General features: G+C 40.2%; 2 protein-coding genes and 3 non-coding genes across 5 annotated transcripts in view; all 5 read right to left on the reverse strand.

Annotated features, from left to right (window-relative positions):
• Positions 1–9,599: 9,599 nt before the first annotated feature.
• On the reverse strand, positions 9,600–9,672 carry TRNAK-UUU (transfer RNA lysine (anticodon UUU)). Its single transcript has one exon. It is a non-coding gene; the product is annotated as a tRNA-Lys (tRNA).
• Positions 9,673–10,624: 952 nt separating this feature from the next.
• On the reverse strand, positions 10,625–10,697 carry TRNAK-UUU (transfer RNA lysine (anticodon UUU)). The gene has a single exon. It is a non-coding gene; the product is annotated as a tRNA-Lys (tRNA).
• A 139-nt stretch (positions 10,698–10,836) lies between these two features.
• LOC6636973 (probable G-protein coupled receptor Mth-like 11) lies at positions 10,837–13,104 on the reverse strand. The gene is made up of 7 exons (XM_070207498.1): positions 12,580–13,104; positions 12,382–12,520; positions 12,111–12,317; positions 11,773–12,036; positions 11,537–11,705; positions 11,292–11,480; positions 10,837–11,226 (listed from the first exon to the last, which is right to left on the reverse strand). The coding sequence occupies exons 1-7, from the start codon at positions 13,018–13,020 to the stop codon at positions 11,169–11,171; spliced, it is 1,467 nt and encodes a 488-aa protein (XP_070063599.1). The 5' UTR covers positions 13,021–13,104; the 3' UTR covers positions 10,837–11,168.
• A 2,316-nt stretch (positions 13,105–15,420) lies between these two features.
• Positions 15,421–15,493, reverse strand: TRNAK-UUU (transfer RNA lysine (anticodon UUU)). The gene has a single exon. It is a non-coding gene; the product is annotated as a tRNA-Lys (tRNA).
• A 97-nt stretch (positions 15,494–15,590) lies between these two features.
• The window catches only part of Scr (Sex combs reduced), a 32,128-nt gene continuing 23,981 nt past the window's right edge, over positions 15,591–23,737 (reverse strand). Inside the window, 1 exon segment of the mRNA XM_070207074.1 lies at positions 15,591–18,319. Coding sequence (XP_070063175.1) covers positions 17,556–18,319 — 764 coding nt within the window. The 3' untranslated portion in view covers positions 15,591–17,555.

Genomic DNA, 23,737 nt, shown 5'->3' on the forward strand with positions numbered 1-23,737 from the left:
CTGTGTGTGTGTGCGTGTGTGTAAGCGTGTCCGTATTATTTGTATTGGGACCACGAATCAATCAGGTAATTTCTGAGCTGCCATGCGTCCAGCTTAGGGGGAACTCTGCCAATTCCAGTTACAGCCAAATTTGTTTGCATTCTAAAGACGCCAGCGTCGATTAGGCCAGTCGGCGACGATGTTGGCGCCATGTGGCTAAGCCTTTGGTAAGCCCCACAGCGCCACTTGCCACCGCCACTGCTGTTCATGCTGCTGCCCCCACACCCGCTGGCCACGTCTGTCAGTGATGATTCAGCATAAGCATTCGCAATACTGCTGAATAATGAAGGAGGAGGAGGAGGAGGGCAGCTGCAGGACGAGCGACTGAAATATGGAACAAATCATTGTGCCATTGTGCAAGGTCGTTGGGTATTGTAATATATGGATGCTAATCCTGTGTGTGCGTGTGTGTGTCCTGTGAAGCAAAGCGATTTCCAGTCAATTAATTAATGAGTTTTTAACGTTATTCATTAGCCCTAATCGTCTAGGACTAAACTTAAATAAGCCGCCCCTAAGCTGCAGCAAGGGGCGCGCCCCTGGGCCCAAAGTCAAGCCAGCAAAGTCAAAAACCTTTGCTAGGCTGTAGGCAGCAACTGAGACCCCGGATTAGGTCCTGTAATGGCAACAAATCTTGCGTAAACAAAGGCAGGCGAAACGACTTCTAACACCCCTCGCACACACGCTCTCTCTCTCTCTGTTTCTCTCTCTCTATTTCGCTGTCTTGCTCACACACACACACACGCACACATATTCATTGACTGCGCTGCTTCTTTGTCTGTTTCTGGTGGTTGCCTTTGTCCTTTTTTGCAGCCTCAATGGCTGCGTTCTCTCTGTCCCTCCCTCCCTCTCTCACACGCTCTTCCTTTTAATCCTCTCTCTCTCTCATTGCCTCTCCAAACTGTATACACACAATCCACAAAAGCAGGCCAAAGAAAGAGAGAGGGTGAGAAAGAGAGAGAGAGAGAGAGATATATATATATAGAGAGAGAGGGTGAGAGAGAGTGTGATAGGGAACAGGGTGTGTAGCAGCTGGTTGTATGAGCAGGGGCTGCTGCCATTGCCTTTCGTCCTCTGCACTGCTCCCGGTGGTTGGTTCCGAGCCGCACATTAAGATAAACGAGAACGATTCGTATCGCTGGCCACTGGCTACTGGCGCAGTGCTCTAAATACTAATAATTAACTAACCTTGGGAAATTAACGCATCTTCGCCAAATTGAAGTTTGCGAAAATGCATTACATCATCCCCAACCTCACGGAACCCGAACCGCCCGAACCGATCCATAGACCGCAGACCGACCGACCGACCGACCGACCGACCGCAGACCCATTGCCGTTTAATATGCTAATTGATTTCACGTGGAACGCGTTGTTAACACTCTTCGGATCTGGCTAATACTGGCAATTGCGCTTCCCATTTCTGACGGTCAATGGAAATGTTGTCGACGTCTTTTTTGTGCAAATTATAATCGACTAATCAAACAGTAAAATTGCAAATAGAATTCAGAAATGATTCATTTCTGAAATGTAATATTTAATTCAATAACCACTTTCAGGCAAATATGAATATAATTGCTGAAAATCTGAATATGATTGTGCTTTCATCACTTTTAAGCTCTTTCAACTAATTATTCCCAGTAAAATTCAAGACCTTATGTACTTTTTACGTCACCAAAAATATTGCGTTTCTGTTTCTTATGAAGCTGTTAATTTATGTTTTGCGTAATCTGAAGGTCAAAATTAAACAGTCACGTTTTGTTAAAACCAAAAAAATTAAATAGAAAACGTAAAACGTAGCGCACTTAGGGATAAACGAGTTTAAGTTGTGTATTAAATTTGTTATATTTCCTATTCTAGTTCAAAGAAACTATGGGGTAATATTTAATATTTATATGAAATATCTCGATATTTCCTAATTTTTAAACTGCGTATCTCTGTCAAACCTCTACCAAATTGGTTTTCATTTAACATTATTTATTAACGCAATGTGGTGTTAAAAAAAAAAACAAATATACACTATTATATGCAAAAATTAAAAAAAAAAGATACCTGCTATAGGTATATTATCTATTTATATCTTAGCTGCACTTTTTCCAACTTCAAAATGATATATTTAAATTTTAAGTTTAATAAATACACACAACCAATCCAACAGCGATTACTTCGTATAAACCATGAAATTTCTGAATATACCCAATATTATTGTATATTCTTATCTTCGATATATGTACATGATGAAAGCGAATTAAATTTGGAGAAAGACCGATTAAATCGAAGGTGGAATTTACTTGGCAATGTTGCGTTGATAATTATTATTTTTATCAGTGACTCACAAATGCACAAGCATTTATCATGCATAAATACATACACACATGCATACATGAGTATACGAATTTACACAGTACAGACTAAGTAAATAGCTGTGTGATATGGGAATGTGTGCTTCTCATTGTGCAAATCTCACATTTTTCTCGTTGAATGCATTTACAGTAAAGCCGAACGGAAGTGCACAAAAGGTAAGTCAAAAATGTGCGCTTCCCCCCGCAAAAAAAAAAAAATAAAATAAAATAAAAACGGGGCAATGACTGGCGATTTAAACGACACACAGAGAGAAGACAACTTCGCACATAAATCAAAAACGGGGAACGGGAATCATTTATACAACGGCCGACAGGCGACAGTGTCCCTGAGCTAAAGAATCACTGGGAAAGTGTCAGCTAATGCACATTTTCAAATGGTTTGCTTCACTGTGCTTAGCTGCGAATTGCAGGCTTCTCACCACATTTATTTGTTTGCATCTCGACGATTGGATCTGAAAGCCAGCGAGAGGAGAGAGAGAGAGAGAGCTTAGGGCCAAGGTTGTTGCTTTTGTTGTCTTGTCTTGTTGTTGTTGTTGTTGTTGTTGTTACCGTTTCGATTTTCGGTTTCTGTTTCAGAGCGCGAAATATTTCACTGATGTTGTTCTCGTTATTGCTGTTTTTGCTGTTGTTGTTCCCGAGAAATGGACAAAAATGGTTGCAGGTAGAAGTTAAAGAGAAATAAAAGAATTTCAAAACGGTTCACCTCACCTTTAGCCGGGAAGCCGCGAGCCGTATTTGTAGTTGAATTTCTATATGTATTTGTATTGTTTTTTTTTCAACCTGCAAGTTGCGGCATTTTGTATCTGTATCTGTATCTGTATCTGTGCAGCGTATCTGTATCTGTATTTGTACGCCGTGTAGCCTTATACCGGTTGCCGCTGCTGATGATGTCGCTGGCGTGGCGGTGCCTTTGCCAAAGTTCCTGTTTGTTGTTTACAAAATACGCGCCTGCCTTTTTATATTATCTTTGGGCTTTTAATGAAAATGAGCGCGCGCAACGCTTGAGCCCGCGCACTGGGAGGCCAGAAAAACCCATGTCGCCGCTCTGAACAAGCTCTCCCGAGCAGCTGCAGTTCCGACCCACGAAATTTGCATGAAATTCAAATAAATATGTCAGTGCAGTCTGCCAGGAATTCAACCAAAAGTGCAACCGAAAGGCAGTTCCCACTGTTCGGTTCTGAAGGGGCTAAAAAATTCAGTGGTTCATTTACCCCTCTGATTAGGGATGCGATTCTCACTGCATGGCAGTCGATATATTTTCAAATAATTTTTAGATGTTTCCTTGTGTTTTTCATACACTGCAACAAAAAGATGCAGACATCTGCTACCCTCTAAATGTAAGTATATTCTTGACTAGCATAGTCGATATTGACTGTACCATTAAAAAACCTTGTATCATATTTGTTTAAATTTTGAAGGGTATCTTCTAGTCGTGCATTCTTACCAGTTCCTCTAATAGCTTCTTAACGTTTTCAGTTTTCTCACATACTAAACTCTGTACCTCTTTAATGTGCATTGTAGAGGAGGTAATCCTTAAATAAGATGATTTTTGTCTTTGACATTCATTTTGTACTTTATTTTGCAATTTTTAAAGCAACTTTTCTTTTTTAAATATTTGTAGTGCTGATAACTTTTACTAAGAAAAATCTAACAAACCTGCGAAGCCTGACATATCCAGTATCAACACAACTGTCTGCACTATCTACAACATTTATTTAAAGAGTGATAAGGAAAGATAAATAAATTTGTTTACAACAGAGCCCTCATAGAATTGTGTAGAATTTTAGCTGCGGTCAACAGCTAAAGGAATTAAAAAATCCTCCTCATACAAAATACGTATGGAAAGTGTTTTCAGGAACACCTGACCACATGTTAATGAGTTGTTTTGCCTTTGGAATGATTTCGCTTGGCATTTATACGCATTATAATGTGTTAATTATCATAAATAATTTGATTACTTTTTAAGTCAACCAAAAAAAAAAATAAAAAGCGATTATATAAGTCATAAATTTAATATAAAATCATTTTAGCCTTTCATTTATTAAAATAAACAAGCTGTTCTCTTAAATCATTTCCCCTTTATTATGTGACTCATGAGCAGGGGATACAGTGGAAGAATTTCAAAAATTTCAGAAATTTCCCATTTAGTATGCCCTTGCATGAGCAGGTCCAATAAAAAAATGCACATGCTGTACGATATGTTTTTGTGTTTTTAATAGGTACACAGAATTCAGGCCATATCCATAGGAATTGCATGCATTTCGTGGTCTATGTTAATATTTGAATAACCAACAACGATAAAAACATACTCATAACTTTGTGTGTGAATACACACACACGCACACACACACACACACACACACACACACTCACACACAGCGGATTCAGGTCAACAAACAGAGTCAGTTATGGCAGAGGGTGTGTAGGAGGCGAAGAAGGAGGAAGAGGGCCTCGAATCTTTAGCCGGCAACGAGTTGGCGTCAAGACTAAACTTGTCATAAAATACGCGTAAAGCCAAAGAGTTCAATAATTAGATGAGCGAATGCATAAAATAACCATAAAAGCGATTGGCCCAGTGACAAACTTAATTGTTTAGGTGCCGGGGTTTTTCTTCTTCTTTTTTTATTTTGTTGTTGTTGTTGTTGTTGGTCAATTTGCATAACGCAAAAAAGCGCCACAATTCAGTTGACAGCAATGTTTGAGCGTTGCCAGAAACGGGATAATTTTCCACACATTAAGCTGATGGCTTGGAAAGCTGGGAGCACAAAAGGCGCCGTTTAGCCAAGTGCCTCGTAATTGGTGTAGATGCACACGCGGACAAGGCGTCCAGATTGCCACGCACACACACACACACACACACACACTCGGAGAAGGAGTCAAAGTGCTGGCAGCTGCAGCAAATGCGACTCTTTAGCCGTTGCCCCGAGTCCTGTGACCTTAGTCAAATGTGGGTTTCAGGCTTTGCGCCATATTGTGCGCACATATACACACACGCACACACACCTTACGCACACACACACATACACATACACACACACATTAAATGCAGCCGTTGCCAGCGCAGGGTTGCAATTTCGGGTTGGGTCATCGTCATCTCTGCAACTCTACTTTGACTGCGTCCAAGCTTAACACTTGCCCTGCTGCCTTCTTCGAGCGGGCCGCCGTGTGGGTGTGCGGGCGTGCGTGTGGGGTGCGGGGTGTTGGCAGCTGTCGACGTTTGGCAATTGCCGATTGCCACTAATATTTCGGTATACTACTTAACCCATGCTTTAAATGGCGGGACAAGTGTTTTATAGCGCGAATAGAAACAGGCTTGGGGTGGCTGTTTTTGTTGCTGCTGCTGCTGATAATAGCGCGACAACGAAGCTGAAACTGCGGCGTGGTGCGGACCTGGGCCTGGGGGTGCGGGTGGTGCTCTTTCTGCGCAAATGAAAAGTGGATGAAAGGCGCTGGCGTTGGCTGCTTTGCACATTTCCGGGCGCGCGCAACACACACAAACACGCATACACACACACACACACACATACCCAGTGGCGACGAGTCAAAATCAGGACAGACGCGCTCTGTCCTAAGTTTGGGTCAGGGGGCGGTGGCGCCAGCAGCACCACGACTGAGCCCCAATTCTGGCACATGCGTACAAACAAATGGCCAGCTTCGCATTGGCCCAAACTAAAATTTGGGCTCCTGTTCTTATATGTTCTCTTTTTTTTCGTATTTTAGTTGCACTCGAGCAATTTAATAAGGCACTCACCTGCGGCCATTAGAGCCGTTTACCTGGTCGCGATGCAAATACAAAATCGTCAGCTGACCATCCGAGCCAATGTTTCGGCCGCTTTTTGGCATGCTGGCTAAGTCCACGAGAAGCTCGTCAATTCGATTTAACGTTAACAGTTTGCGCTTTGTTGAAGTTTGAGTCTCAAACGCGCTGCCAGCATCCTGGGCAGCCGCTGGCTGCAGGATATGCTTGTAGCGACGGCAGCGGCGACGGCGGCGCTGACGGTGACAGCGACGGCGACAGCGACAGAGGCAGCGACAATGGCCGCGCTCTCGTTTTTAGCGAACTGCTGCGCTCGGCGTCAAATTTCAAACTAAAGTCAGTTGGCCCGGCATGGCCGCAGCTAAAACCCAGTGAGAATGCGACCCTCCAAGCCTTAGTTACCCTGCTGGAAATTTCGGGCATGTGGTGTGAAACGAGTGCGCGCTTTGCGCCTCTGGAGGGGCACTTCTCTAAAGAAAAAACTGTGGAAATTATGAAGAAAAAGCAAGTGCATGTGTTTTTAGCTGTATACAAATATAAAGTACATGAGTTTTCAGCAGATTTTAGATTTAAATTTCAGTATTGTGTAAAATGTGCCTCAGTTGCGTTTAACTTATTTTCATATAATTTAACTTCTCTCGTTATTTCCGAACTCTATTCCGTGATTTTCACATTATATGCATACAAAAAAACATGTGATATATAATCAAAATATCTAGCATGTTACAAACTGTGTGCCTTTCACTGTATTTTATCATGCTTGAATTTCTTTCTGGGTGCGCGCGAGATTCGACAACAACAACGACAACAACAACAGCAGGCAAACGGTGCTTTTGCTAAAGTTGATAACAGCCATGTTGCTGCCTTTGTGTGCGTGCGTGCATGTGAGCTGGCGTGTGTTTGTGTGTGTGGGTCTGTGTGTGAGTAACACAACAACCTAGCACCTAGCGTTAAAGAGCGAGTGCGAGTGGGAGAGCGCGAGAATGAATACACTTAGAAAAAATGAATGTAAGCAGATTACCGTACTTCAGCATGTGGAAACATTGTGAAGCTATTAATTTGCAGATCAAAAAATACTAATATCAGTTTTATTATTGATAAAATTGTCAAGAGCTTTTGTAAGGCCCGAATCATCCACGATTTATATGCTTCAGTAGCTTAGTTATATAGAATATACGCGCAATGGATTTATCTGTAAGAACTTAATGCAGCAGAAGGTCTGCTGGGTGACTTTGTAATTTCAATTTGTTTTATTCTGCGCTACGAATTCACTAATATAGGTGAAATAGAGTATTTTTTACAATTCTTTGCAGCTTACATAGTATTTAGATTGGAGAGGTAGTTGCAATGATAGGATTTTTACAATGACGGGGATTCAGGGTTTAGCTTAATACAGAAAGGTATTTAAATGAATCGCCTCGTTGTTTGGTTCGTTTTTAAATAAATACAAAATGTGAAAAGTTTAGCACTAGACTTAACATCAGATACAACCAACAATAATATTAATACTTTAACGATTTAAATCAATTAATTTTCTCAAGGTGTATTAAAATTCATTCAATTTCCAGGACATGCCTCCTTGTACATGTACATGTTCATATGTATGCGTGTGCTCATATTTGTGTGTGTTTGAGCGTGTCTGCCTGGGAGAGGAGAGCACCCAGAGCAGCAATGGATGAGTGTAGACTTTGTGGATTTTGTTTCCAAATTGAATTGTCCAATACATTTGCGTGTGCGTGCGCTGCAAGGACTCTCGCCGAGCAGAAAGGCAATGGGAGCGGTAGAATTTACGGGGCTGCGAATCGCTGTAACCTTCGGTGCATGCTCACCAAAACTGGAGTCAATGAAACTTCTTTGCTGCACGCTCCGCGTCTTTCAAAATGAAATCAAAGTGGGATATTTAAAGCCTCATTAATCAGGCTGCTGCTATCCACAAGTAAACCCCAGCTCGGCAGCGCTACCAGACGAGGTGTCGAGTGGCCCACAACTCGAGGCTCTCAACTTGAGAGCGTTAATGCGCTCATTAAGTTCGAATTTGTTTCATTGATAATTACATGATGCTAATAACGATGGAACACTGTAAGATAACATATATTTACATATCCCAAAAGCAAAGGCATATGTAAGCAATAATTACTGGCTTCTAATGCGCGGACCCAGCCCCTCTAAATACTTTTGTTTCATACACATGTACATATACTTATTTTCGATATTAGGCATTACAAATAAAATTAAATATTTTGCCTAGGTTTAAAAAAGTTTTATAAACCGACTAACTGGCAATTTTTCGCAGCCCTGAGAGCATGCTGGAAACCATTGCGATTCTCGCTAAAATTCAAGAACAAGAAAAACACAAGAAATATTTGAGCCATTGTTTAGTAATTTTTTAATTTATGGCCCATATTTCCTGCAATGTTCTTTTTTGGTAATTCTACCTGAAGCATTGCTGCAATTGCCAAAGGCATGCAGTGAAAATGGCCTTTCTTCATTACATCTTTTATTTTTGGAAAATTTAGACGTAGCCTTGATATACTGTGTGTACAGTCAGAGAAATGCAACTGGTCGATTTCTCTTTTCTCGTCTAGTGGCAACGTCATGGAACAGTTTTGGAAAACCTTTGGCTCTGGTTTATCATACAAATATTAGCGTTTATTTTTTAGATTAACGCGAACGTATTGTACAGTAACTAGTTCGGTTTCTCGGCTGCGGCCGTCGTTGGGTTTATTGTTGCAACGCTTCAGCTGAGTCAATTTGATGATTTGTCGTAATGAATGCTAATTAAACGCATTCGTTTTCTAGTTCAGTTGGCACCCAACAGCAAGCCAGCATCTATATTGGGCCAGAGCATCTTATTCTTCTACTCTAACGCTAGCTGGTTTCTATGTATTCGTTCAACTTGAATGTGTTCTCGTATGCCGCATGGCCAGGGCAACAAAGTGTGTCAAAATTCTTAGGCGTATCCATGAACAAAACCTTGCTCACATGCCCAGCCGAGGTGTGTGGCTGTGACTGGCTATGTGCCGTAGTTTAGCAAATAGACACACAGATACATACATGCATACAAATAGCTGAGTATATAGAAAACATAGATACAGATAGCGATATGCAGGCCTCCGCTACAGACACAGATAGCAGTTCAAGTATGTTTCACACAATTTGGGTATATCCACGACGTGAGCGTAAGTGGAAAAGCAAATAAAAGGTGCTAATTTCATGAGGGTTTAATTAGACGTTAGGCTGCTGTACGATTTCTATTTGAATTCAAGTTTTTATTGTCGGTCGCGGGTCTAGTTAAAAGAAAAACTCATATAGTTCAAGACGTTTTCCTAGCCACTAAACTTCTTTCATTCTTTCTACGCGACTACGTCGGCACTTATATTATGATCAAAAAAGAACATGTAAAAGCATAAAAAATATAAAAAAAAAAAAAAACAAAATATAACGTTCGCCCGAGCAGGGACTTGAACCCTGGACCCTTGGATTAAAAGTCCAATGCTCTACCGACTGAGCTACCCGGGCAGTTGATTCAATTTTGCCAAAATCCCTTTAAATTGCAACTGAAAGATAAAGCTTTGTGCTACAAAGTTGGCAGGAAAAGCTTTTATCATTATTAAGGCAAAAAGCTCAAATGCTCAATGTATATTGACTTATTATTCGAGAATAAGAATACGATAAATATGAATTCCAAAAACTGCCAATCAGAATACCGAAAGGAATTAAAACAAGACGGGATATATTTTTATTAGAAATAATATACTTAAATAAAAAATTTTGTATCAAAAAGATTGTGGTCCAACAATTGGCAAGGCTGATAGTGGCAGTCCACTCCGGTACGCTATCCCACTACTGCTTACCACGGGAACTCTTGGCTGCTGGTTTTCACCCCTGGCCCGGTTCATCCCTCCTTAGCCAACCTGAATGCCGTGGACTCCTCCGCGGCACCCATATTGATGGCAAGCTTAGTGCGGACGTTCCGTCAACATGGCTGGTCCACTACACAGTGATCCCCAGCCTCAGGCCATCCCACAATCAGACCTCACAGAAGCGTGATTACAGAAGCTGCCAACCTTCCAGTCGAACATCACATTTCTAAACGAGCATTTTATGTTTAGCAAAGTTGTTTGGCTTGTTTTACTGCTTTATCGATGAACTGCTTAAACGCATGTTGAACCACTTTAGCTCAACTGCTGTGCATTGCCAACAAAGCAGTTGCAAATAATTATTTTGTTCCCTGCTTAGCTTAGATCTGAGGTCGTTAACGCGTACTGCTTTAACGTAAGCACTGCTTTGCTTAAACAGCTTTCTTAACATACTGGAATATAGCTTGCCTAGCAAATTTGCACATTAAAAAAATAATAAATAAACAATATTTAGCCATTAGTTGATTTCATGATAATTCAAAGGTTACATAAAAAAATTTGTTTCACCCACCAATGAATTAAAAAATATAAAAATAAAATAAAAATGAGCTCGCCCGAGCAGGGACTTGAACCCTGGACCCTTGGATTAAAAGTCCAATGCTCTACCGACTGAGCTACCCGGGCATATGATTAGACCTTGCCCAAACCCAAGCAAAAGCATATTTTTCTTCTACAAAAAATAATGTTAATGTTAAATTATTGAAATACAATCCATCTTAGAGAAAAGTGAAGTAAAACTTTTATTTAGATTTCGAAAAATGAATATGCTGAATTTTGTGGAAAACAACTAGTTTATTTAAAACCCTCAGTTTGTGTTTCCAATGTCCAATGTTGCTAACAGCAGGATAACATTGATTAATGTTTTTGTGGACTCATTAAAAACACGGCAAAGTAAATATAATTTTCTTAAATAATTTGTGACAGTAAAAATGTTACAATTTGCGTTTACCTTGACTAGCCTGTTCGGATATATAAGTATGTAGTGCCTGAATAAGTCTTTCGCATATTAATGTATAATGCTGTAACATCCAGTAGTATATCCAACTGTATATATGTATATATATCAAATCTATTTGTATACATAAACGAATAGGCTTAGGAGTCGGTCGCATTGATATAGTCATTTGAGTTTCCGCTTTTTCGTTTTTCCACCCTAAACGAAAAATGTCGCATTAATTAGAACAAGTGTGCATTGGTATAAAGTATTAGGTACCATACCTCTCATTAAAAGCCTTTATCACTTCCTTTTTCAAGACTGATACAAAAAACAAAAGTATGCCTTGGGCAGAGGTTATTATGTCAATTAGCTGGGTTACTCCAAAATTGTTGATTGAACAGAGAAAAGCAATTATCTCCAGAAGCCATGATACGCCTGTTATGGCGAATAGACGGAAGAATAATTTGAAACTAAATGAAAATAACTTAAAAATCTGTAAACATGCAAATCAATAAAAATCACTTGCTTGGCTTGATGTGCAAGTTTGTTGCTACTCTCGGCGTTACTCCACACGCGGCAATTATTCTGGTCCTCTCTATATATTATCATTGCCGATGCAATAGAAAGCCATATGTTGATAAGTATGGCCAACAATATGGGACCATAATAGTAGATCATTGCCGAATAATCCTCAGCTGTGAGTGTGAAATTTGATCACATTAAATGTATATTTAACATAAAATTCACTAAGGATCTTCTCACTTTCGATCCAACAGGAAAAATATCCAATTCTGGGCTGCCATTGGCTTTTATTATCCACGTCAAAGTTTTCGTCCATTTCAAATAGATACGCAACCAAAAGTGTGATTCCAAGTAGCCCAGCAGAAACGCTCCAAACGATGATATTATATTTCTTAAAGTTGGAATTACACGCAATGCCAAGGTTTTTAAATTTCTTCCACAGCGTAAAGTTGATCATCAAGAGCCAAAGGAATGTGGCCATAACAGTGTAATACCCAATGTAACCTGAGATAAATATAAAAAATAATCTATTATTATTATTAAAATTGATAACATTATTTTGTGTTATACATTCATACCAACAAAATTGCACACCCATTTAAAAGGAATACTTTCTCGATAGAGCGACTCGCACCACAGCAACGTGAAGCTAACGGCTAGGCAAAAAAAGTAGCATATGCAGCATTTGTCGTACACTGAACGGAATTTGGGGAAGTACAGATACGTCGCAATGGTAATAATCATACAGAATATTGAAATAACTCGCAATGCATCAGGTAGAGTAACTGAAAGAAAGTTTTTCATACATCAAATTGACCCGACTCGACTTTGATTCTATCAACAACTAACTCGTGCTTTTTGTGCTCGAACTCTCGGCTAAATAGTGGGCACCAAGTTTGTAGACATCATCGTTGACCGCAAGCGGCACCAGGCAATAGCGCCCTTTATTTTTGTTGTGGTTATTGGTATGCTTGAACAGAATCCCATTCTATAAACAAAGCGAAAAATGAATATTCCGATGAAATGTTAATCATGCCCCTATCAAACCTCGAACAAAGTCCACTGATGATCCAAGCTGCTATTCAGACCAATAAAGTCGCAAAATTCCTCATAGACTGGCTGAACGAGAAAGTCCTTGCGCAGATTTATTTCCGTCTCTGTGCCATTGAACAGGGTTACGTTCAAGAGGGCGTCCACAAGGAACTCGTGTGGGTCGCAGCAAAATGGTATGCACGATTTAACATGGCAGACACAACCCCTCGTATAATTGGAGGCCATTTGCATTTTGCCGTCGAGCGATATTCGGTAGTCGTATATTCCGGTTTTTTCTTTCGGAATTATAACGTTTCTATATCGATATGATCCATTCTCAAGCTGTTGCTCTTGTGTCAGTTTGACGGTATCAAAATAGTTGCAGCCGGGAATATCTGCTGTGCTCTGGACTAAGAAAACGCCGAGTACGAGGAGAGCCCAGCTTGAGCTCCCCATTGCGTGGAAATGAAATGAAATTATTTTAAATTCAACTATATAATTCAGTTTTGCCACTTTCTTCTGTTCCGTGATGTGCTTTCATCGGGCTTTCAATGTAAACTGAAGTAGTATTATTCATTCATTTGTCATAAATATAAGTGGATAAAATATAAATAGTGAAAAATCAAACCATATAGGGGCTATGCAAGCGTATTTTCAGAAATAAATGAAGCTTATTACACTAGTAGCTGGTACTTCTCGATCGATCTTGCCAGATACAAGCCTTGTGCTTTATATTTTGAGACAGTCAGATAATTTAAGTTTACTATCTTGAACTCCACATCTCAACTTATATTTTACACAGGTATTTGAAAATTAAATGAAAGTCTAGCTAAATGTTGTCAGCTCATTTAAGCCATTATTATTATCACTAGAGTGGGTATTATTGCATGATGCACCTCTCAATTGAATTTGAACAAAGATCTGTGAGAACGTGTTAGAAGTCAATAAGATGGTACAAAAAATAGTATATAGCAGGTGGAATTTTTTAAAAGCCCTTGCAGATCAAACTCTTTTGCTCGTATTTAAAAAGCACAACGAAAAAAGTTAGTGCCGAGTTTGGTTTAGATATCTTGATAAACAACAAGTACTCCACACAATAACTTAATTTATGATATAGGGTCCTGCAATTGGTAAATAAATAGTTTGATTCTTATAAATGTTCGGGCTCAATAGAAATATCCAGCTGTCAGCCCTATATTTGTTGCGCTGATTCCAGAGTCAGACTGACATATTGATTATAGCGATACACAGAGAGATGTACATATTTTATAGTGTATACCAAGTTCGATTAAACACAGGTCCGACTTATCTGTAGGATTATCAAGTAATCTATACACATAGTATATAAATGAGAATAAGCCAGGCGGGGAATCAAACTGTGGTTTCAGTTTCTGTCTGGGCTCAATATGTTATAGCAACACTCGCGCTAAGTGAATTCTCAAGATGATTGGACCTGTCGCTGTCGGACTTCTTATACTCTTTTTGTGGACATTTGCCATACCTACAATAGACAAGTGTTTCTTATATGCGATGCCGATCGAAATAGCTAGCATCGTCTGCGGCCGTCCCAAATGTACGAAAAACTCGGGCGAATGTGTACAAATGAAATGGGTAACAAAACCTTTCAAATTCTTATTAAGTTCAAGTGTCTTACAGTCATTGGAATATATTAATGGCATAAGAAGTAATTAATAAATAATGTTAAAATAAATAAATAAAATAGCATATGTATATTGGTAATCAAATGTGTATAAATTGTATTTCAAAGTTGTCGTATTTTAAAAATACATAGTTGCTAAGAGGCTTCTCTAGCTCTCACACTATTCATTTAATATTAATATACAAAATATACAGAGAATATACTCATGTAAGACTTTGGCTAATCAGTGGAATGAATCATTCCGAGTGGAATGATTCACGGGGTTTTAGAGGTATATGATTTGGTTCGGACATTTCAAACAAAGTATACAAATGGTTGAAGTACGAAATTACATAATAAAAACTGATTGTTATCTCTTATATAAATAAAATAGACTTTAAAAAATATTTTGAGTAGCAAAAGATTGAGAGAGTGAGAACACGATAAATATCAAATCCAAATATTGCCAAACAGAATATCGAAAGGAATAAAAACAAATAATATATTTAAAAATGTAGCAAAAGATTGTGGTCCAACAATTGGCAAGGCTGATAGTGGCAGTCCACTCCGGTACGCTATCCCACTACTGCTTACCACGGGAACTCTTGGCTGCTGGTTTTCACCCCTGGCCCGGTTCATCCCTCCTTAGCCAACCTGAATGCCGTGGACTCCTCCGCGGCACCCATATTGATGGCAAGCTTAGTGCGGACGTTCCGTCAACATGGCTGGTCCACTACACAGTGATCCCCAGCCTCAGGCCATCCCACAATCAGACCTCACAGAAGCGTGATTACAGAAGCTGCCAACCTTCCAGTCGAATTTTACATTTCTAAACGAGCATTTTATTTTTAGCAAAGTTGTTTGGCTTGGCTTACTGCTTTATCGATGAACTGCTTAAACGAATGTTGAACCACTTTAGCTAAACTGCTGTGCATTGCCAACAAAGCAGTTGTAAATAATTTTTTTGTACCCTGCTTAGTTTAGATCTGAGGTCGTTAACGCGTACTGCTTTAACGTAAGCACTGCTTTGCTTAAACAGCTTTCTTAATATACCGGAATATAGCTTGCCTAGAAGACAGCAAATTTGCACTCATTAAAAATATAATAAATAAACAATACTTAGCCATTAGTTGGTTTATTGATTTTTCAAAGGTAACATAAAAAACTTTTTTCTACCCACTAAGTGAATTAAAAATATAAAAAAAAAAAAATGAGCTCGCCCGAGCAGGGACTTGAACCCTGGACCCTTGGATTAAAAGTCCAATGCTCTACCGACTGAGCTACCCGGGCATACATTTATCGAAAGTCAAGGAACCATCCTGATAAAGTCGAAAGAACAGGATCACGAATGTGACCGTCCAAGAAAAAAAAAAGAGAAAATCATAAATTGTACATTTTAAAATAGTTTTATTTTTATGTCATAGTCATACATGTTTACATATGTTTTCATTTGTTTTGATTTATTTATATTTGTATGGTTCTGTGGTTTTACGCAGTTGAACCCATATCATTATATAAGTACGGATTTCATTTAAAATTAGTTATGTTATTTATCTTTACATGGAATGCAGTTAAACTCTTTGCGCTGGCGCACATCGTACGCCCCTATCTTGAAAACTACAAACGTTTTATTGCATTTTGATTGAAAAATCATATCGTTTGGACAAATTGCAAAACTATTTTATAGGTTAAACAAAAACAATTCATTAATTAATTTGTGCTAAGTATTTTTTTTTTCTTATTTGCGTTTGCTTGCTATTATTTTGTTTTCATATTTCGTTTTGTTGTTTTTTTTTTTTTGTTTTTGTTTCTTAATGCGCTGGTTTTTTTTGTAATTTTACTTTTTACTAAAATTTGTCTTGCTAATTCGATACATATAATTTAGGCTTAGGAGCTAGGTTCACATAGACTACCGATAGGTTCTAGAATGCACTAACCTTAGCTTAGCAAAAAGTACAGCATAAATAATTACATTAAATTTACGTATAGGTTTTGTTTTAATGTTTTTGTTGTTGTGTGTTTTTATTATTTTAATTTTCTTAAATTTTGTGTTAATTTTAGATTTTAACAATTTGCGCATTGCTCAATATTTTGAATTTTAATGCACACTTACGCTAAGAGACAATATGTATTTGTATTTGTAATAGGATTTTGATTTACAGACACAAAAGTTCTTGATTCGACTCGAAATAATAACATTGAGAGAGCATCTGGTGTCGGGCACCAGCCATAAATAATTCTCAGTGGCTTTGCTATAGAAATTGTGCTAAATAGTTGCAATTGGGCCACAAGTTTCCTGTTTATCCTCCGAATTTGTTCATTATTGTGGGGATTGGGGGGTGCAAATAAAACGAGTTTGTATTTAGTATGTATTAATTTTGAATAAAATTAGTAAAGCATTTGCCAAGCTGCTAAAGCACTTTCAACAACACAAATCTATATTAAAATAAAACTGAACATTTCGGCTCACAGTTTGTTAAGTAGCTCTCGAGCAAAACAATTTATATTTAAAATGAAACACAAACATAATAAGGCGCCATATGAGAGTGGGGCGCTCTGCTATATACAAACTAAACAAAACCTTATATGGGTAGCTATGCATACATATACATACACATACATATGTACATAGTATGTATGACTGTTAGGTTTTAAGTACAGATTTGAGAATGCGAATTATCCCCGGGGACACTCGACTTAGAATTAATCATAATACGAAAACTAATTTTAATAGAAATCACTTTGAAATTATTGCAAATATTACGTTCAATTTGAATTGTTTTTTGTTTTTATTTTTGTTTTTCAAATTTGTTCGTCTGTGCGGACTTAGGCCTAAAATTTATGCTACACTTAAAACTAATAGCTTTTCGAATACTGCTTAGAGAAAGAGGTTTATCATACTGGACGTCCAATGGCAACGGCTTCAAAAGAAGTTATCATAAGCGAACTCCAGATGCCCTGCCCAAGTCCGAGCCCAATGCTCGAACTGTGTTCATGTGTGTGCGTGTGTGTGTGTGTGTACTTGTGTGTGTGCTCGTGTGTGTGTGTGTCTGTGCGGGTGGTGGCGTCTGCGGGAAGGCTCTGGAAGAACTAGACGAACGCGCACAGTTCCACCTCCAGTATCATAAACCCAAACGAGCCGCGCTCCAGCAACGGCTCATTTCTCAGCTTAACACGAATCAGTTGCAAACAAGAAGCATCGTCTTTGATGTTGGTTGATCGACAGCGGCGGCGGCGGTTGCGATTGCGGTTACGGATGTGGTTGCGGATGCGTATGCGTATGCGTATGCGGAGCAAGGCAAGGCAAGGCAGTGGCAATGGCGCAGGCACCGGCACCGGCACCGGCATTGGCTCAGCAGCAGAACAAATTGCAGCCCACAATATCCGCTTTGTACTCCAGCTCGAGCTCCAGGCCCAGCTCCGAGTCGGGCTCACAGTCCGAGTCAGTCAGCAGCTGGTCGAGTGGCTGCTGTTGTTGCTGCGACTGCTGCTGCTGCTCCTGCTGCTGCCTGATGATAACCTGAGATCAGAACTCTTGAGGATATTTGATGCAGTCGGCATTGGTATTGCTGGCATTGGCCACCGCCGCGGCGGAGCTGAACAGCGAATTGGGTCCGTTTCCGGCGCCAATGTTGCTGCCAGCTCCGCCGCCGACGCTGGCGCTGCCTAGCACCGACGCCGCCGCGGTAGCATCCTGAGAGCCCTGTGACTGATAGCCGCCGGCCACGCTGGCCGCTGCCGCCGCCTGATATGGTTCCTGATACAACTGATTGAGTCTCTAACCAGTACCCGAAAAGTGCCACGCGTCCTATGCGCTCAGATGCGCGAACTGTGACGGATGGATATCGAACTGGTGATAGGGATGGCCATAGGGGCCCATGTGATAGGGCACAATGTTCATTGACGCCATCTTGTGCTCCTTCTTCCACTTCATGCGCCGGTTCTGGAACCAGATCTTGATCTGTCGCTCCGTCAGGCAGAGCGCGTGCGCGATCTCAATGCGTCGCCGGCGCGTCAGGTAGCGATTAAAATGGAATTCCTTCTCCAGTTCCAGTGTCTGATAGCGGGTATATGAGGTCCGTTGTCGTTTCGTCTCGCCATTGGCATTCACAGTGCCTGCAAAAGTCGAAAGAACAGGATTTCATTAGTGAGCTATGAATGCATTGAATGTGCTTAGAAGGCTATATTCGGTACTCCGAACATTAAATACCCTTGCAGACAACCAAAGCTCTGATACACACCCATTTAATGATGGGCGAACAGTGAAACTCGTTATTGCTGAATTTGGTCATACAGCAGAAGAATTTTCAATATTTTAACAGATATAATATTTTACTTATATGTTGCTAAGTTGGGGAAGATATCATTAAACTAAGTACTTTACAAAAGAAAGATTTATCCGTACGATCCATCTGCTCCCGGACTTGAAAAGCTAAAATAATGTTTATAGGAAATATTTTTTTTTAATCCATAGCTATTCCTTGTATTAAGTGCAACGAAATCCGAATGTCACCCACAAATATATATTTAATTTTTTCAATATATTTAAATAACATTTGCACTGTCAAATGGCAGCAAGCTCTATTTGAGTGCTTCTGATTTTCTTTGGCATCTAATAGTTTGTCTAATAGTCTGGCTTTTTAATTCAAATTTTAACACTTTCGTTGGAGGCGTTTCTAGGCAATCGACAAACGTTGAAGTGGATCGTTGAATTTTTTCTGCGCAGAAAAAGTTAATTTTCTTGTTTATTTTTTGATTTTCTGCAACTTTGCGCATTTCATAAATATGACGTGTCAAGCTGCAATTTTGCTGTTCACCGTCGAAAAGATTTTATATTTGTTATTGTTGTTAGCCAAAAAACAAAACAAAAAAAAATCAACAAAGGCCAAGGGGTTGCGGGCTTGTCGGCGCTGTACGTGAAGTCTCAATCTTTAGACTCTAGACCCTAGACAGCTGTCGCTGCTCGATTTCACTGTCCTCCTCCCACTGCCGATGGCCAAAGATAATGACAATTTGCTCATTCCCCAACCGATGCCCCAACCACCCCCCGCAAAACTATTGTCATCTTTTGGACTGGCGCGAGGGCGTTCATAACGCGTCGTTCATAATGAGGGGGCGGAATGTGGCAAAGTAGACTTTTAAAAGCCATTTACCGTGGCGTGTTATTATGGCCAAGTCAATTGGCTCGCCCGCTTTTCAACAAAATAAAAAAAGAGAATCAGACAATGTCTCTCAAACACACACACATTCACGTAGTCGGCCCGTGAAATGTGTGGCAGTCAGTCAATGTGATAGACAGGCCAAGTGAGGAGCGCTTCTGTCAGCACTTTGGGAAAGCCGACAAATGTTCCATCTTGGACCCCTTGGTCGCCACGTTCTGCAGCGCACCACTGCGCTTATATGGGTCATGGCCCATTGCTAAACGGCAATTGGAACTACAAAGTTGCTGTCGCTTTTCTTCTAATTGCATTGCTCGGATGCAAATGTTTTTACAAATATACAAATATTGTGCGAGATGCGCAAATGTTGCTTATTATTTAAATTATTGGCTTTGAGTTTAAGTTTATTTAATTCTAAATGTTGACAACCAAACTTTATTGTTGCAAGAAATATGAGGTTTAAATTCCGAATTCTATAAATAAGAATTCTTTAAGGAACAGTTGTGGCAAATTTTCTCATTGAAAATTTACTTAACTTGTGTATAATGTGCATTTAACTAAATATTCAAATTTAAATATTCTTTTGTAGCCCTGCATTCATTTTAAGTGCCAGGTCTGATATTCTGTTGGATAGAGAAATTCGTATAGTCGAATTATAAATAAAAATCTGCCTTTACATGTTAATTAAGGATTAAATAAAATAAAATTACAATTTAAAAAAGCGTTGCTAGCAAAATTCAGCTCGAGAAATTCGATAACAAACAAAAAGTTTCGCACGTATTTCTTTCTCTCTTTCTCGTTTCTGTCTCTGTCTGCCTAGAGGATGCGCGACACGAAAGTTTGTTTGGTTTTGTAGTCGGATTTAGTTGGTTTAGTGGTCGACGTGACGTAGTCGGAAGATGTCGGGTCACATCAATCAGTAGGAAATCTAAATGGAATTTCTGATTAAACTTGAAATTAATTACCACTCATTTAATTAAAGTGAATTTGAGTGTGGCAAATGCCGAAGCGCCGTTCGCCAAAAACCCCCACACACAGACACACACAGAGGCACACACACACACACACACATATGTTAGAACTCAAAAGCACTTTTGCCCTGTGCACACTCACGTTGAAAAGTCTACGTCCCTGTGCGCTTAGTGGGCACCGCTTGCTGTAGCTGGTTGTCTTTTGGCCATTCTGAAACGGGTTAAAACTAATGACCACGTAAACAACAGAGCAGACAGTAACCAGACGAAGACACCAGCTTCATCCGTCATCAGACAGAGAGAGTGAGAGAAAGAGAGAGAGAGAGAGAGAGAGAGAGAGAGAGGGCGAGAGAGAGCGACTGCGACAGTTTGGTGGCAAATGGAATTGGGCAAATCCTTAAGCGCGCGAGTCCTGACCCATTTCGGTCAGTTAGCAGCGCTGTCAGTCAGCTTATCAACTATCAAATTGAATTCGAAAACTAATATCTCTCGCAAGCCATTAGAGCATGCCGGAAAGGTGCAAGCTGTCGGGTCAAAGTTTGCAGACGGCTTCATGCAACATTCAGTGGCATTTGATGCATGAAGTGCAGACGCAGCTTCAGGTTGCACTTATTGTTCGTCATATTTTTTCTGACCTTGCTGCCAGCATCTAGCACTGTGCATGGAAAATCAATATGAACTGTTGCGGTGCAGTTGGCGGACATTTTCTTAGCTGCTGCACTTTGTGTTTCTGAAAGTTCTGGGGCAGGGCGAACAGCACTTGCGCCGCCGCCGACCATTTACAATTGTCAAAGGCTGCTGTCATTTGGCGTTGCAATTTGTTTACACATGCAACACGCTCACAGCTGCAGTCGCAGCCGCAGCCGCAGCCGCAGCCGCAGTCGCAGTCACAACGGCAGCGGGTATTAAAAGTATCTGTGAAAAGTATCTGTGAGAATGCGTTCATGTAGCTAGAGTATCTGGGGAATTGGCGATTGCGCTGAGCAGCACAAGGGACTTGCTGAGAAATGTTTCATAATTATAATATTAGAGAATATGTAAATATTTAATTTGAAAGCGGGAAAATAAAAGTACAATGCTTTGTTAGTATAACTACTACAAATTAAGTTTTAAATTCCTTTTTGAATTAATAAGTTAACAAATTATGTTGAACAATTGATATTATTGCTGGTTCACATCGATTGTCGATTATTCCCAGGAACATGGTTGTACTACTTTTTTCTTCATTTTTTAACTTTTATTAAAAAAAACTATTCAAACACCCGTGAAAACGGAAGACAAGAGAAAGATGTGACTGCATACTTTCAAATATTTTAATATCCTTTGATTGAATTGGATAATACCGTCTCTTCTTCTCTTTGATCTAAGCCACATTTCGCAATCCCATTTTGGAGTCGAGTGTGTTCCATTTAACGAACAAATAGTATTATTTATGTCTCAATCAGCCGAGAGTGGACAACATTTGTTGCTGCACCCTTTCTGGCATAATTTCCAGCTAAAGATCACACAAATACGAACCGAACTGATCCGATTGCCCGGCAACCCGTTGAGGGCTATGCTAAATGTCAACACTGGGTATCGGTATGGGTATGGGGTTGAGGTGTGGGGTGTGGGGTGTTTGGCGTGGATAGGAGAATGGGGAACGGGCGTGTGACTGGGACTAACTACATAGCTACATAAGTGGCGCATCGTTGTCGCTTGTCGTCATGGCCAGGCGCAAAGCCCCATGAGTTGACAGCAGTTTGGCTGAGGCACTGCCACTGCCACTGGCACTGGCAGCTTCACTGGCACCTGGCATGTCATATCACTTATCGTCGGGGCATGGGCATGGGACATGGGGCATGGGCATGTCGACTCTTGACAGCGCCAATGAGCGAACATCCGAGGCGTTTTACAACTTTGTGCCCATTTCGCGCTCTGTCTGGCCAGATCGTGAAATACTATATAGACATATTGGATTCTGCATACATATTCCTATATATATATATTTACTAGTGCTTATATTTGAAAAGCGACGCGCTGTGAATGAGGAATTTAGCGTGTGTCCGTGTCTGCGTGTGTGTGTTGAGTTTTTGTTTGGTCTTTTGTTTTGATCTTTTGCATTTCATTTTCATGTAAGATGACGTCAAAGTCAAAAGCTGACAGCCGCTTAACATATCAGTTGAAAATTTGAAATTTGGTGCATGCAAAAATGTGCAACAGAATTTATTAAGTGACACAACAGAAACTGGCTGCGGCTCCTGCGGAACGCATCCACATTCGATTCGCGGCAATTCTGCAATTCAAATTGCCATTGTCTGCGGCCACGTTTTGCATACCCCAGCCAGGGGCTTTGTGGGGCAGCTGATCATGTTGTGATTGACGCGAGATTAGCATACGTTCAGGTTCAGGTTCAGGTTCAAAGTTAAGCTCAAAACCCTTGGCCTAGGTCAGCAGACAGGAGGCGCAGCTGGTGCTCAGCTTCGAGTTGGCATTGCAATCCGGTTCAAAGTTTAATTGTTTTTCGCCGCGTCTTCTGCTTCGGCTGCAACATCTTCGGCTTGAGGCGCAAATAGAAATAAATAAAAAAACGCTTGCGGCTTGTCACAAACACTTGTACTGGTCATTTGTCAACGGCCGGCGTATGTGCCGCACTGGCCGGCGGTTTAAGTAAAAAAATACAAAAAACGAGAAAAAAAGTGAACATCGTCATCGTAATCAGCCGCGCAACGTGTGCGGCACGAAACTCACCGGTGCCCAGTCACCGTCAGCCGTACAGAAGACGTTCCATCTTGCATCTGGCGGCTCGGATTCGATCTTATCGGCCAAATAAAACAACAATAACAACAACAACAGCAGCAGCATTGTAAGCTGACTTGTTGCTGTTACGGCGAAATGCGACAACAAGAAGAAGAAGAAGAAGAACAACAACAAAGCATCAGCAATTTGCGCTCGAGATCGCAACTAAAACTTCATAAATCAACGCACTTCCGATTACGCAAGATCACAAGTGGCCAACGGCCAGCGACCAGTGATTAGTGGCTCAGTGGCTCAGTGGTGCAGTGGTTGGTGTTGCCATAACTGCGACTTGCTGCGTTGGCTACTTAGCGGGCAGCTAATGAGTCGTTTACCAAAAACCATTATCAGTGTCAAAATGCAGCCAAATGATCATTTGTCATAAGCGAGCGCTGGAAAGGGTATCAAGTGTGGTCGCTGAGGGGCAACAGAAATGCTCTTCAAAGTGTTAGAAATGCTCTCATAATAAAAACATTTATCTTTTTCATTTATAGCAATTTGTTGGCTGATAGAAACTACTTAGCTATGATAGGATCTACTGAAACCAAAAAAAAAAAAACACTTGCCAACGAAAATTATTCATAAAATAATTGCCTAACTATATTTTTATATAATATTTAGATAAGGAT

The sequence above is a fragment of the Drosophila virilis genome, chromosome 2 (assembly GCF_030788295.1).
Source record: "Drosophila virilis strain 15010-1051.87 chromosome 2, Dvir_AGI_RSII-ME, whole genome shotgun sequence".
NCBI lineage: Eukaryota > Metazoa > Arthropoda > Insecta > Diptera > Drosophilidae > Drosophila > Drosophila virilis.